General features: G+C 37.6%; 2 protein-coding genes across 4 annotated transcripts in view; one reads left to right on the top strand and one right to left on the bottom strand.

The window, feature by feature from the left end:
• The window catches only part of LOC139114825 (uncharacterized), a 514,135-nt gene that overhangs the window by 354,132 nt on the left and 143,582 nt on the right, over window positions 1-16,421 (top strand). The window lies entirely within an intron of this gene.
• Window positions 8,718-16,315, bottom strand: LOC139114817 (cation-dependent mannose-6-phosphate receptor-like). 3 transcript variants are annotated; one of them, XM_070676762.1, is made up of 3 exons: window positions 15,559-16,315; window positions 10,155-10,397; window positions 8,718-9,738 (listed from the first exon to the last, which is right to left on the bottom strand). In XM_070676762.1, the coding sequence occupies exons 1-3, from the start codon at window positions 15,665-15,667 to the stop codon at window positions 9,581-9,583; spliced, it is 510 nt and encodes a 169-aa protein (XP_070532863.1). In that variant the 5' UTR covers window positions 15,668-16,315; the 3' UTR covers window positions 8,718-9,580. The 3 variants fall into 3 exon arrangements, with proteins under 3 accessions (XP_070532863.1, XP_070532864.1, XP_070532862.1); XM_070676763.1 differs by having other exon boundaries at window positions 16,180-16,310; XM_070676761.1 differs by having other exon boundaries at window positions 15,711-16,298.

The raw sequence follows: 16,421 nt of genomic DNA, 5'->3' as shown, positions 1-16,421 counted from the left end.
CGGACGGTTTTCGATTAAAAACGGTCAAAATATTCAGTGCTTGTAAATGTGTGCAAAGTTTATTCAGTGACTGTTTACGCCTTTAACTTTGGTCCCTCATTTAAAACTAACAAATCAACGTTGTTTTTTTTTTCACTGTGAGGTGAATGGACGTTGGATGTATATGCAATTTTGTGTTCAATATGATACACTGAAGCTGTTAGTTCACTCTTAGTGAACTTTTATACCATGTATACACACAGGCGCTTGCACATTGCTGGATAATAATCGTATTTAATATGTAGAATGTCTATATACGACTTGATTATTCAATAAAAGAATCACCCGTACGTGATATTGTGTAGGCCTGTAGGCCTACATGTTGACTTGCATTGCGAGTTGTACCTATGGCTGCCAGGCTCGGGCCCGGCGAACGCACTGCATAATCATCAATGTGTAGAATGTCTACATGACTTCATTATTTATTAAAGAATAACGGTGCGTGATATTACTGTACATGTCAGCTTGCTTAACCGAGCGGCTGCAGGCTGTAGAGCTCTGCAGGGCTTTGGCCTGTTGTCTACTGCTGCACAGACAGGAAGTCAAGGCGTGAAAGTAATTCACAGCCCGATTTCATAAATCAGTGAAATTCACGAACTCTGAGCGTTCCGGTGATAAAAACTGGTCAACGGTGGTCAGATGGTTGCATAAACAATCGATCGACTGGCCTCTTTTGCCTAAAATCTTACCTTACCCTATGCTACTGGCGAGAAATTGTCCTGAAATTGGCTGGGCACACCAACCCAGCGCCGGCCATTTGAATGAGCTGCATTCAATGAGAGAAGAGCAATGACGTCATCTGCCAAGGGTTGTATGCACTGGCGCATACATTGCATGCAGCTTATTCATTAATTAATTTATTAATTAATTATTATTAATTAATATTAATTAATTAATTAATTAATATTATTATTATTATTAATTAATTATTATTAATTTATATTTCTTTAACCTGAGTTGACAGTTCTGCTGGTGGATATTTACTTGTCCCCGAGTCTGTCTGATAGCTCAGTAAAAAGCTTCGTGCTTTTCCGATTACTATATATGTGTGTACTGTGTGTGTACTGTGTCTGTGTACTGTGTCTGTGTGTCGTCTGCTCCACGCATACCGTGTTGTTCGGTCGCGCACAGAATTGAAACATCTAAGTCGGTTACTGTGACCAACTCTTTTGGGTTGGAAGCAGTGGCCGACTGGTTTTGTGTGAGGCCTAGCAGCTAGGCGATGTTGCCGTGAGTGTGTGGAGGTTCGAATCCCGTTTGGGTTATAGTATAATTTATATTTCTTTAACCTGAGTGGACAGTTCTGCTGGTGGATATTTACTTGTCCCCGAGTCTGTCTGATAGCTCAGTAAAAAGCTTCGTGCTTTTCCGATTACTATATATGTGTGTACTGTGTCTGTACTGTGTCTGTGTGTCGTCTGCTTGCATACCGTGTTGTTCGGTCGCGCACAGAATGGAAACATCTAAGTCGGTTACTGTGACCAACTCTTTTGGGATGGAAGCAGTGGCCGACTGGTTTTGTGTGAGGCCTAGCAGCTAGGCGATGTTGCCGTGAGTGTGTGGGGGTTCGAATCCCGTTTGGGTTATAGTATAATTTATATTATTCAAAATGGCCGGCGCTGGGTTGGTGTGCCCAGCCGATTTCAGAACGATTTCTCGCCAGTAGCATCACAGGGAACTTAGTAATCTTGTTGTTGTTGTTGTTGTTGTTGTTGTTGTTGTTGTTGTTGATGGTGGTGATGATGATGATGATGATGACGATAATAAAAAATATTAAAAAACAATGTCTCATTCCTTGCTGTTGTTTGTCGATGTTGTAGATAATTGAAAAAGAAAACTGTAATCGTGATCAAAAAAACGACGTAGGTCGCCCAACGTCACTCCCGTCCTATTAGTTAGTTGTATAATAGGACGGGAGTGACGTTGGGCGACCTACGTCGTTTTTTGATCACGATTACAGTTTTCTTTTTCAATGATCTACAACATCGACAAACAACAGCAAGGAATGAGACATTGTTTTTAATATTTTTTATTATCGTCATCATCATCATCATCACCACCATCAACAACAACAACAACAATAACAACAACAACAACAACAACAAGATTACTAAGTTCCCTGTGGTAGCATAGGGTAAGGTATGATTTTAGGCAAAAGAGGCCAGTCGATCGATTGTTTATGCAACCATCTGACCGTTGACCAGTTTTTATCACCGGGAACGCTCAGAGTTCGTGAATTTCGCTGATTTATGAAATCGGGCTGTGAATTACTTTCACGCCTTGACTTCCTGTCTGTGCAGCAGTGGACAACAGGCCAAAGCCGGGCCAAGCCCCGCAGAGCTCTACAGCCGCTCGGTTAAGCTAGCCGACATGTACAGTAATATCATGTACCGTTATTCTTTAATGAATAATGAAGTCATGTAGACATTCTACACATTGATGATTATGCAGTGCGTTCGCCGTGCCCGAGCCAGGCAGCCATAGGTACAATGCCAGTCAACGTGTAGGCCTATAGGCCTACACTAATATCGCGTAGGGTGATTCTTTTATTGAATAATCAGGTTCAATATAGACATTCTACATATTAAATACGATTATTATCCAAGCAATGTGCCAAGCGCCTGTGTGTATACACCATAGAGTGCTCTGGAGTTTCGTCAGCTTATTAGTGTAGGAGGCACTCTTCTTCGTTACACTACGAGGATTTTCGGCTCTTTAAGGCCAGGCTCCACCCTTATTTTTAACACATTTTGACAATGGAAAATTTGCCATAATTTTACTAAAAATTGTTAAATATTGTTGAAATTTGGCAATATGATGTAAAAATAATTTCTCCAAAATGTGATGAAAGTTCAAGGCTGTTGACCTCATTTGACCTCTGAAAATATGCAAATTAGGATGTATATGGCTTCAATCTATCAAACACCATTTTTTTTGAGTTACTTCTGATGTAAATGATCATTGTATGTGTTTTGTGACTTGCAGGTATTTAATTCAGTATTTTGATGTTTACTCAACAAACTCTAGCAAATTTCAGCACACAGTGATAAACATTTATCATCATATTCAGGAAAATTCTCTGTCCTGCATAGGTTATAAATAACCTGCAAAAAATCAAATTTTGTTGAAATTCACTGCAATCGTGTCTTTAATGTGTAAACATTACGACTTGGAATTTTAAACTTACGTTACATTCATCGACAAAATATACAATAAACACATTTTTCAGGTTCTCACTAAACTCATTTGCATGATGTCATGTGACAAAGATGGCTGACGTACAATAATTGATTTTCAGTAAAATCGCAATATCTCCAAAATGGCTCAACCGATTGTACTGAAACTGATCACACATGTACAAATGCCTATTGTGCTTCAATCAAACTATTATTTTGTATGTTCATTAATTTTTTCAAGAATTAGAGCCATTTACACAATAAGCTGCATCTGGGATTTGCAACAATGTTGCGCAATCTATCATATTTTGAAAATATGTGCAACGAACTTAGTTCATTTGATAAACTGGTTCATAATGGATAATCACTGCAAATTTTAAGTAGATAACATTAAAATGTCCAAAGATACTGTGCACACCTTGTGCAATGGTTGTTGAAAAATGTCATTTTGAGAAAACTGCAATCAAAGTTTCGTTACACTTTTTCCAGTGTTTCAAATTCACAGATATTGTACTTAGGTCAAATATACACTTACAGTAGATAGTTGACATATTTGTGAGCTGAAATTAATATCTAAGATTATCAGTTGCAGGTTCTGGGTGAAAAATATCATTAAAAGTCAACTAAAAATCACCAGCACCATAGTCTGGATCATCGCGCTGAGCTGCTGCATGAGCAGCACGAGGACGTCGTGCATTGATTATGTCAATTGCTCCAGGAATATATCCCCTATTGACCCTCTTTCTATCAAGGGCGTCTAAACCCTGTGCAGTGTAGTAGCCAGGTCTCAGTCTCATTAAAAAAATGTCAATCGCCTAAGTTCTCCCTCATTGTAAACTACTGTTGCATCTACAACAGCAAGCTCCAGTCTGCGACGTCTGACGAATCTCTCCTTCGGGCACCGATCCCATATGAGATTATGAAAAGACTCATTTGTGTTCTGAGTTCCTCCATGTACACACTTTCTCAGCAAATTATAGTCAGACAGTTTCTCAAAACTGGCCTAATTGCATTGCAAACAAACTTAGGAAAGGCATTTTTATTTGGGTCACCACGTCCAGATTGGGATGGACACCACTCGCCGCAGTCAGTGTGGTCTCTGTTTCGGTGTTTCCATATTGCCCAAACAGATTTACGCATACCTTCTAAATTACCAGCATTATCCCGTACTGCACCTCCATAATGGCCCTGAATTCGTAGAATGGCTTTCCTTGTCAACCTCTGTGCTCCTCCGATACCGGAATACGTCTTTCCATTTTCAACAAACCGTTTTCCCTTGTTCTTGGATACCATATCAAGCAATTGGCGACCCATGCGCTTCTGTACATGGCCACAGCACTCAAGTTTATTAATTCCAATTCCAGGATATATTGGTGGGTTTGCATTTGCTACATGGGAATATGATTTACTGTCCCCATCTCCCAAATAGCCAGTATAGCGTAGATATCTACTATTGACTGAGCGGTGAAAAATAGCTTTGACACCTGTAGGCTCCCTTGCACAAGCAGATCAAGTATGGTTTTGGCAACAGTCTCCAGACTCAGTGTGTCTATCATACCAATCACGAAAAGTTTGCTCATCTAGTAATAATTTCAACCATGAACAAACTAAATATACAAGGAATTAATAGAATACAGAAAGTGCGAGATGAAGGGAAATATGTTCAAAATGAGTTCAAGGTACATGCTTATGTTAACGAAGAGAAAGCACGTATTCAGTTTGACAGTAACAATAATAAGTCTTATAATTAAATTTAATGTAAATTTAAAATCTTGGACGGCGGCTTTGACACTGTATAGGAGAGGGCGTTAGCAAATTTTAAATACCCAAAGACACTAACAATTCTGCTTGAATAACTAAATATAAATTCAATTTCCGAAACTGGTACATCGGTCGTCTTCGTCAACACGTAAAAAACGCACCGCTATTCCATAGGCGTTGTACCACAGGGAATTCAGTAATCTTGTTGTTGTTGTTGTTGTTGTTGTTGTTGTTGTTGTTGTTGTTGTTGTTGTTGTTGTTGTTGATGGTGATGATGATGATGATGACGATAATAAAAAATATTAAAAAACAATGTGTCATTCCTTGCTGTTGTTTGTCGATGTTGTAGATAATTGTAAAAGAAAACTGTAATCGTGACCAAAAAACGACGTAGGTCGCCAAACGTCACTCCCGTCCGGACGGGAGTGACGTTGGGTGGACGGGAGTGACGTTGGGCGACCTACGTCGTTTTTTGGTCACGATTACAGTTTTCTTTTACAATTATCTACAACATCGACAAACAACAGCAAGGAATGACACATTGTTTTTTAATATTTTTTATTATCGTCATCATCATCATCATCATCATCACCATCAACAACAACAACAACAACAACAACAACAACAACAACAACAAGAAGATTACTCAATTCCCTGTGGTTGTACGCAACCTCCATAAACGGCATTAGATGACGAAAATTAATTGGGTACGAGCCTAACACCAAAATGGTGGATTCGAGCCTTTCTATTCTCTGTTCTCTTCCAGCAAAGCTTGGTGATTTTCACGAAAAGAAGCCATTGAGTCGTTGATATTCACCTTATCCTAACGTACTTCTTTTAACTCAGCCTTCAAATCACGTTGTAAATACTTACAAATATATGTAACATTTGGTTGCCTACCACATCCACATCCTGTACAGTAGGAGTAGGACTTGATGGTTCACTACCAGCAACAGATCGTCTGATTGTACCAATACTTGTAAGAGTGGTTTGCCTTCTTGGACCGGGATTCAACTCTATATCTCCGCTCAGTTGAAGCAACGGGTAACACAGAGCTTCACTGACACTTCCTTTGTGCCTGCCATATTTGCACATGTTTGTTGAATACAAATAGATGGAAATTTTGTGTTGTCTCTAACCCTGAGAACACATCTCTGACCAGCAAAGATTATAATTAATACTAGAAGGCTTGCAAAAATTGCTTGTCAAATTTACCCAGTTTCTTCCATCCATCCTTGCAAATTTTCCAAAGCAATGACCAAGCCATTTGCTGCCAGCATTATGGAAGTAACGACAATGCAATAGCATGCTCGAGCTCACCTGTACAAGAATCCATAGGTCTTGTATAACAGTATGTAACAGAATATCTCTGCAAAAAAGTCTATGACTTACAGGCACTGACTGTTTTCTCAAAGATTTTTACCCTTTTACGAGAGATTTTAACTCTTTAGGAGAGACTTTCATCTTTTTTATTCATCTTTCTGAAATGTCCAATGATCTGTGTCTAATCATAAATGCCAACATAACATTCCAGCTGTCATATGACATTCAAACATACACAGTGTGGATGAAACTGCTAAATTCACATATTCAGTTAAAGGAAACCATCGGTGAGTTGAAGGGATTTCATTTGTGACGTACTTGATGCAGCCCAGATCTCCCTAACAAGACCTTTACAATTCAGAGTCATGTTCAAGCAGAATGGCAAGACACATATTTTTCATGAAAAGTAAAATTTTGATTTTTAATCAAAATTTGTGATTTCTCCTGAGGGTGACCAATATGTTAAACTTATATTCAAAGAGAAAAAGGACACATTCTTTCACCTATTTGGTACTTCTGGATTTGGAAACTGCATTTACATTCATATCTGATTTCCTTTACTGTTTGCGCAGTGACAAATTTGTATTTATTCACACTGTCATTTGAAGTACACCAGACTACATTATCATTGCACACATCAATTTCTCAAATTTTTCCATGCAAGATAGGGGCAGTCCCCTCTCACACTTTCCCCCTCAGCCTCTCGCATGTCCCCCCACCCCCTTTCGTATTTTCAAATTCTGCCAAGTCAGATACCGCAATTAAAATCCTGTCATGATACCCATCAAACAATATACTTTATGGTTTGATACTGCTATAGCGTATGCTTTTATATATTTTTATGTTGTTGTGACTTTGAATTTCATTTTGTTCGTTTCACCTTTCGCAACCATTATAAGATAACCAATGATAATCTAGCAGGGTACACCAGGATTTGAAAGGTCTTTACTATTGCTGCATTTTTTGTAAAGCTTACAAATACATGTATTGATATTTAACTTTTCTAAGTGAGGGGGGAGGGTCAGTCAAAATTTCGGAGTTAGAGAGGGGGTTACTCAAATTCATCATGGTTAGCAAGGGATGGGGTTACTCAAAGTTTCAGAGTTTCTGATGAAATTCCTCCGAACCCCATGCTGTAAATAATGACAGCTAACTTACTACTGTTACATCTTTGCGCGTCAAAGACCGGAAATCAAGGGCTTATGAACATCTCCGCGTGATGGAGTCATCACCCGGTTACTACTGTTACTGTGGTCTATAGCTGTTGTCCTTGGTGACAATGTGAATTAAATCAATAGTTCATTTACAGGTTCACATTCTGAATAGACAAGGGGTTACTAGTATTCTCTCTATGCAATGTCATGTAGGGGTTACTGTCGATCAAAGTCATCAGTCGTCAAAACTTTATATGTAAAAGAGTAAAATTTAGAACAATAGTCCGCTGATATTACAGAAATATGTTTCAGAAACTTGGAAAGTGCTGGTTAGACATAATCAGTAGATAACCACTGCAGACATATCGGAAATACTGCCTAAGCTCTTACAAAGTGGAACAACTCTAGCACATTTAAAAACTTTCAGAAAAACAGAATGATGCAATCTCATAATAAATAAATACATCAAAATGTAATTTAAGGTAGATGCACTAATTTTTAGAAGTTTAAAATTAACATTATCAGCATTAGTATACTTGGCAGTTAACAAATGATGTTGACACAAACTAACTGCTCAGGGAGGAAATTCAAAACAAAGCACATTGACCAACAAGTCATGTACAAAATCTTACAATAGTCATTGTTGTATCACTGGCAATTGACACATGATTAAAGTTCTCTTAAAAGTAAGATTAAATTCATCAGAAATATCACCATGGTTACTAGAATTCATGTCATCTTGAAAACCTAGAATGTTGATACTACTGTATTATAAACATTATATTTTGCAGACGGTTTTGGCTTATTGTTTATCTTTCCGGCTTCACACAACAAGACGAACAACAGTATGCCTGTTTCATCTGTGATAACTCCAAAATCTCTGACAAGAACCAGTCCTCGAGTGAAAAGATTCAGTTAGTTTGCAGAAAACATTCATTATTCAGTGTCTGCATGGAGCCAGCTTTAGATTCATCAACAATCAAACACATATTCAGTAAATCCATAATTTCTTTAAACAAAGCAACCTATACTTGGCCATTGTTACTATAATCTGAATGGAAGGACAGCGTTCAATAAATTGAAAGGTAAAACAATAATGATGATTCTGTGATATATACATTCCACATGATATCCCTCACCTGAGTATCTTTTGTTACTATTCATAAATTTGTGGTCACTGGCTGTATTTTACTCCCCAACTGCTCTTGGTCTTCAGAGAGGTACTGGTATTCTTCAAACTATTGACTACATGAGACATTCAGAGTTCGTTTGTGCTACATAGACTTTATTTCTTAATTTGTCCATGGGGATTAAAAGCAACAAACTTTTCTGAAATCAAAAGGTCAGTGTTGAGTAAAAAATGCCATGGCAATGAAATTTGTAGTATAACTGTCAAAAATCAGAGTTCCAAAGATGAAATAAATAATAGCTACAAACAATGATATGCCTTGAATCAACTAGCAATGTGAACATTATGGACTGGCAGGATAAAAAAACCACCACAAATATGGATTGTTCTATTATGGAGCAGGGGCTACATCGGGGCAGAGCAGGGGCTACACCGGGGCAGGGAAATAAAAGTACAGGACAAAAATAATCATTTTGCCTGCCATTCAATCAAGCATTCACAGAAATATCCTAGTCTCATTATGTCAACGCATTCAATGATTTTTTTCCTTATCTGAACAGAAACTTCAATGACCAAACAATGCACATCATAATACCTACAAACCCCTTACAATAAATACAACCACTACAGCTGTCCATACACAAACACAGACCTCTCAACCTCCAGAGTGCCAATGGGCAGTCCCAGACAACTCCCATTCTTCAAAACAAGGCTGAATGAAGACTCCTCTAAATCTGTAGTTGGTCAATCATAAACAACTTCACCGTGACATCCAGTTGTTCAAGTCAAAGAAGTTGAGTTGGGCATTTCTTACTTAAGCTAAAAACAAGGGTAGGGTCTCAGATGTGCAGCGTTGTCAAAAATTCTCTTCAAAAAGTGGAGGCTCTAACACATGAGAGATGTGTTACACTTGGAAGCATACAGAAATATCACTAAATTTGTAACTATGCTGATATGCATTTGGATTACAAAACTTTTTAAAACTTTACAAATGGCTTTCACAAGCTATCATATCCTTCTGGTTGTTTGGTTTTGCAATTTGATGATACAAAGCCACATCCATCTTTGATAAGTCCTGGCAAAGATGACCAAAATTCATAATGCGGAATCTGATCCATTCCTTGTGCTCCATAAACAGTTCTTTGGAAGAGAAAGCCTGAAACAAAAAGTACAGAGAGATTTCTTGAAGGATGTATTGCCATATATGTATGTGTATGCAGTCTGGGAAAACAGTGGCACAGCAAAGAGAGTTCAGTATACCTGTGGTCATTAAATGCGAGGAGAATCTTTATAAGCAATATTTCAACTACTGTACTAGTCCCTAGTTGTATGGATTGCATGGCCTGTGAACTGAGTGTAGAACATACATGTACAAGGCAAGACTGATACACATATGATCATCAGTTATTTGTGTCACAACAATGGTTTATGATTGGGGAATTTTGCTAACATTTCTGTCATAACCCCTTATATAACTGCATTAACAAAATGAAGAGAATTACAAATGAAACGACTTGTCCCCATCCTCCCCCAATAAACTCTTCACCATTATGCCTGAAATTTCCCACTCACCAACTCCACAGTACAGTATGACTCCACTTAGTGCAATTACAATCAACATGGTTCCAATGCTGACTCCATGTGATGGCTCTGATGGTGGTGGACTTCTTTGCAGACAACCGTACTTTGTTTCAAGAGTCATGTTGTAGTATTCTGGTCTGTGTGTGTCTCTACCATGAACTAGGAGCCTGTCATTGGTTGACTCAATGCACCTGACGACAACTGCAGTCAATTTCAAGGCAATTCCATTTTCACCTATGATATCAAGAAGAAAATATCAATTTAGATGTTTTTTCCAACATTTGTGAGTACATCTGGACACTTTTTGTACAGACATTTGTACAGACGGAGCGATTGACCCTGGCCTCTGGGTCTATGGTTAAAAGTGTACTTTTAAAGGCCTGCGTTGGCGTCAGATTGTCTTGCAAGGAAATTTATTTACTAGATTAAAATTTCAATGGAAAACAAAAGGCTATGACACTCCATAATCCCCTTAGAGGCTAGAACAAACTTGATCCCTGGGATCGAGTCCCTTGCCTTTAATCATTTATTATTTAATCGTTTGCTAAATCACTTCTGAAGTCTCCAATGTTAATGTTTATTGCATGGTTGGAGTGGATGTTGTACAGTGGGAGTATCATACTTCAGCATACAGTCAACTACTTGGATTAACCAAACCAAGTGAATTGAACATTTTCACATAAAATAAAAAGAAAAAAAGAACTGTAGCAAATGATTTCATTTTTTTTAAATTCTCAAACTTGCAGGATACCTTTAGGTACTGCTATGTTTCTAAGTTTCTTGAAGTATTCCTTCCAACATATTGACATGTCAACAAAGCAGATTGCAGCCCGGTTTTTATTACATACTTCATACCGGTATATCAAATGTCATGATCCATATGATACAATGCTAACTTGTTGATGACATAGAGGGCCGCATACTGTAGTCATCATTTGACAATAGTTCAACTTGACATTTTCGGGATTTAAAAAATACATGTTCTATTAAAATAGAAACTAGTGTTTTCACAAAATTATGCAAAAAAAATTCAATAGACTACATAACAGTGATTTACATATATCAATGCACTGTTCAATGATGAGAATAGATTTTCGTCTATCATGGAAGTAGAACATATCATTGTCATTTGTATGTAAACTGAAAATCTGGAGAGAAAACTGCGTAAGCGAGGCATGTTATAAAAAATTATAGCTCTAACAAAGGACTATGTACCCTCAGGACAGTAGACCATTTGCCCTCCTTATGTCTAACAAATGGTTACCTACCCTCGGGTACATAATCCCATGTTTGGGCACAGGGTGTTGTCTAAATGTCCGTTCCCAGGGGTGGGTAGGTGTTTCGTTGTATTGCTAATAAAGATACATGTATATTCTACCAACCTTTGGTGTTTTGGTCTTAAACTTAGCACTGCCCTTGACAATCTTGCGTTAACGTTTTATCAACATGCTGTATCTATTATCTGATGAGTTTGAGTGCCTAATTGGCCAAAGTAAGCAAGGGTAAATTACTAAGCTGTGGACGCTGTCACCAGATTATCACCGGATTAAATTTGACAAAGTCAACAACGAACGCGCCAAACTGTACCTTACTGGCGCGTTCGTTGTTGACTTTGTCAAATTTAATCCGGTGATAATCTGGTGACAGCGTCCACAGCTTAGTAATTTACCCTTGCTTACCTTGGCCAATTAGGCACTCAAACTCATCAGATAATAGATACAGCATGTTGATAAAACGTTAACGCAAGATTGTCAAGGGCAGTGCTAAGTTTAAGACCAAAACACCAAAGGTTGGTAGAATATATCTTTATTAGCAATACAACGAAACACCTACTCACCCCTGGGGACGGACATTTAGACAACACCCTGTGGTTTGGGCTATATAATATACATGTATAGTGTTATGCAAAACATGAACATCATACAGCATAAACAAGGCCCTTTGATACATGTATGTTCTCAATTTCTTAATCTTTTTTTAAGTATAGAAATCACAAAAGGTTTGGAATCTCAGGATCCAGCGCTTCTTATCTGGTTTGTTTTTCATATCAATTACAGTTTCTTGTTCTACTCCCAAAGGAATGTCGAGATGCAATGTTGTGCTTGATAGCTTAGCCTCTACATGTACATGCGTGTACTGCTTTGTATTGTTGATAAGATAATTATGGACTAGAATTCATATGTAAATGACAGTTACATAGGTGCCTTCAACATGTTTTGTGGAGTAAAACAACTTGCTATTGACAGTACAAAACAAATTTTGAGAATTGAAAATCACCAATGGTTACAGCTACAGTACTGGACCTCCAGGTAAAAGCAAAAGCGAATGTAAATTTGCTAACATGTGTTATATAGTGCATACATCCTGCAATGAACATTTATGTATTTCAAGTGTACACATATTGCAACAAAGTAAAAAGAAAAGCAAAGAACAATACCTTCAGTCTACAAACAGATCTGTTTCTATCTCCATGGTTTAACCATGGAGATAGCACAACAGACCCACTGATGTAAACTTTAAATTGATTTCTCCACACAGAATACACAAATGTATATGTACACATTCTTTTCATGTACTTTTCAGTTACTTTTAAAACCAAAGAACCATATATTATTCTCAAATGTTTGATAATTCTTTGTCTTAAATTTCTCAAACACTGACAATCGCAAGTATGCATAGGTGGTTGTATGTATGATGAAAATACTGCTGGGGTTCCATAAGGTTTTGCATTATCGCCAACTTTATTTTCAATTTCAATTTACATTGATCACATGAGGTGCAATGCGGCCTTAAGTTGCTTTTCTAAATTTGCTGACGATATGGCTCTCCTTCAATTGTTTAAACGGGAGCGTTGCATAGCTTAATACTTCAATAATTGAACCTTTACAGAAGTAGTTGCTTCTAGCATTTTAGAAATGAATTTTGGTAGTTAAGAGAAAGGAGCTTGTGGCCAGTCACAAACTGATTTATAATTTTACTAGAATTACAATTTATAGAATGCTGTTGAAATTATTTTAAGTATCTTGGATCTTATCTGATGAAAAGCCAAACAAAGCTTAAATCATTTGAGTTAGCCAGCATATTCTACTATTGGTGTACAGATCTCCCATTGACAGTGTTCTCATTTCAATTTTGTCCTTTTCATGGTCAATTTCAGATGTTCCCTCTCGACGGGTCTTAAAGGATTCTGACTGGTAGAAAAGGTCCTTTCAGAAAGTCATTTATGTCTACAGATATGTCAATTTTACACTCTTTTTAAGTTTTGTGTGGTTTTAGTGTTGTTAATTAATGTTTTAAGTAAGGTCGATGAGTCTACATGTAAAATTGGGGAGTTTTTGATAAGGTATTTGAATTAAATTGAATTAAACTGCATACAGGAAGTGCATTCTTTTCAAGAACTTGTTTTGTTTTATTAAATAATTCAAAGTCATTAATTCAGTATCAATACATGCAGATTTGCTGTTGGGTGTGCATGTTGATACAAGCTAACTGACTTATATATCGTTTAAAGCCATACATTCAAATTTATATTTCCTACAATGATTCCTTACCATTCTGTCCTGTATGTACCGGTATATTAGTTATTGCATTTTTTGGTGTTTTACTCATTGTGTCTTAAATTTAAATGTAGCTGAAGAAATCAATGATCCCAAATTACTATATAGAATTTCTGGGTAGGAATTAAAACTGTGGCACATTGTGGTCAGTTGATATTCCAAGTTATTAATTCAATAGAAAATAGAAATTAGGCTAATAATCAATTTTGAAACTTTCCTTCTCGATGATGAAGCGCCATTAAGTACTTTTCGAAATGAGCAAGTTTTCAACGCTGGTGAGATGATGAGAAATTGGTAAAAACCCTTGTGAGGATGGTACTTTGCAGCCAGTCAGTATTTCCATATACAAACGTCATCGTAAATGCTAGTTATCTTAGAAAAGTGCCTATTTTCATTTATGTTAGGCAACTCAGTGCAGTGTGGTGTTCACCTTTCAAAACTGCACGTGGGAATTGAAGACCACCATTTTCTGATTTCCTATTTAAGTTTAGGTGTGGTCTATGCTAAGGAGAGGCGGAGGACGAGATGAGTTGTCATGACATCTAGCTTGATGTCGAAGCATTCCCGTGAATATTATGATTAGGCTAATCATAATTTCATGAATGTTTCATTGTTACATTCCTGGCACTTTGTGACCAAATTATAAATCAGCCTATTCCTGACCGTACTTTTTTGGAAGTATATCTGATATAAATGAATGGATTGACATGATTGAATTGCTCATTTTCTCCAACATTATGTATACTAGCATGCCCATGCAACTTCTCCGGTGCAGATATATGAAGTTGATCAACATGCCGCGGTCTATCACTCCGGTACAATACTAGCGCTCCTTGCGTACCTTGTTACCATGATGCGGGAACCAATAAATGGTACATATTTCAGAAGACTAATTTAAATAATTTTATTCAGCCACAGGAAGTTTTCCTATATTAAAATGTCATGCTGGTCAAGATATTCAATATCGGGACTGTTAAGTTGTTCACCTTGACTGAGTTCCTGCTGCTGCTCCCATTTTACACTGAACCGTTGGCTGTCTAAATTGAGTTGCCAACACTCAGCTGTGATCATCTGCTGAGTGATAATATCCACCAAAAAAGACAAGTCTGCGAAAGTTGAAACATTGTCTGGCGGGAGGTCAGACTTGTAGTTAAAACAATGACACCACACCAGATCCAAACACACCATCGGCACCACGCTTGCTGATATTATAAGTGATATGTCAACGTCACTGTTTGGTTCATTGGCTGTTTCGAGGTGTCCTTTATTTATGTCAGGGGGTACCCCCTATACATGTAGACCACGCCTAAACTCAAATAGAAATTAGGATATTGGATCGAATTTGCAGTGTGCTTTTCAGCATGGCATATGGCTATGCGGACATAAATGGAAATGTGATTTGACAAAAGACTTTTGGAAAATTAAGAGGAAAATAAATGGGTATTAGCTAAGCAGAATTTTGAAAAAGATATGATTTTAAATACTGAATGAAGCTTTCCAAGCAAAATTCTGATTGGCCACAGTGTACCATCCTCATAAGCTTTTTTACCTATTTCTCACACTTTGACTTGAGGCAAAATCTAATATAATTAAAAAAGGGCAAAAATGCACTTTATCTGCTCGCCTAAAATATTTGAAATTTGATAATTACCCTTCATTCTATTTTCCAAAGGAATACCTAAATTAGAAAATTGACTGGCCACGAAGTGCCACGGATTGAATATAAACTTTTCACTAATTTGTGAAAATGTCGTGTGTTTGCTGGATGAAGGTTGTTCTCAGTTTTTCAGTTGACAGTAAAGGGAAGATCAAAAGACATAAAATAAAAGAAAACTGACCATTGTGCACGAAAACCATCCAGGAATACACAGGTACATGTACAAAACCAACGTAACAACACCATGCTGCATGCTTTACCATTGTGCATTTGGTGAATATCCATTCCATTAGACCAACACCAGTGACAAAATGAAAATCAATTTTCACATACTGTTATTATAGATTAGGGTGACTGAGTTGTTTTGTTCGAAGTAAAGGTATTCCGGCTGTGGTTTTCCACAACTGAAGTACGTGTCCTGTTCCACTGCGTATCGGCACATCGCAACATCCGTGCAGGAATCGTTCGCCGGCTCACTCAGAGAAAATCCCAGACATGGATCAAACCAGTATCGGTCTCCGTCGCTGCCTGTTATATTGCTGTACTTAGGCTTGCTGTTATTTCCTGCAAGGGCAGTTAAGTCTAACTCAGCACTGCCGTCGGACAAACTACACTTACATGGTCCTTTGCTCACACAGGTGGTAATGGGATTCCGAGTTGTCTCGCCGAGATGCGTACATAGAAGTAAACATTGCAAAAACAGTACGATCATCGATTTCTGAAGAGTTAAGGGACACAACGACGGCCTGAGGAAGTTATTCATCACTACAAAAGCAATCAAAACTTATCCAACAATGCAGACCTCTAGTATAGAACAGACTGCTTCTTATTTTCATGAAGGCAGCGACACAAGGTAGAGCGACGAATGTCTTCGATTCATTCAACACAAAGCAGAGGTCTCACAATACGACAGCCATTTTCAAATACGTATGCAAAATATTGCAGTACGAAGTTCGATTCCGGTGAGGGCATTTATTTCAGTATAATTCATGTGAAGATAAATACCAAATATATGTGTATGGAGGATTTAAAAAGAACACAACT

This window comes from Ptychodera flava, chromosome 16 (genome assembly GCF_041260155.1).
Source record: "Ptychodera flava strain L36383 chromosome 16, AS_Pfla_20210202, whole genome shotgun sequence".
Taxonomy (NCBI): domain Eukaryota; kingdom Metazoa; phylum Hemichordata; class Enteropneusta; family Ptychoderidae; genus Ptychodera; species Ptychodera flava.
Note: the sequence above shows the minus strand (reverse complement) of the source record. Positions and strands in the feature narration are given on the sequence as shown.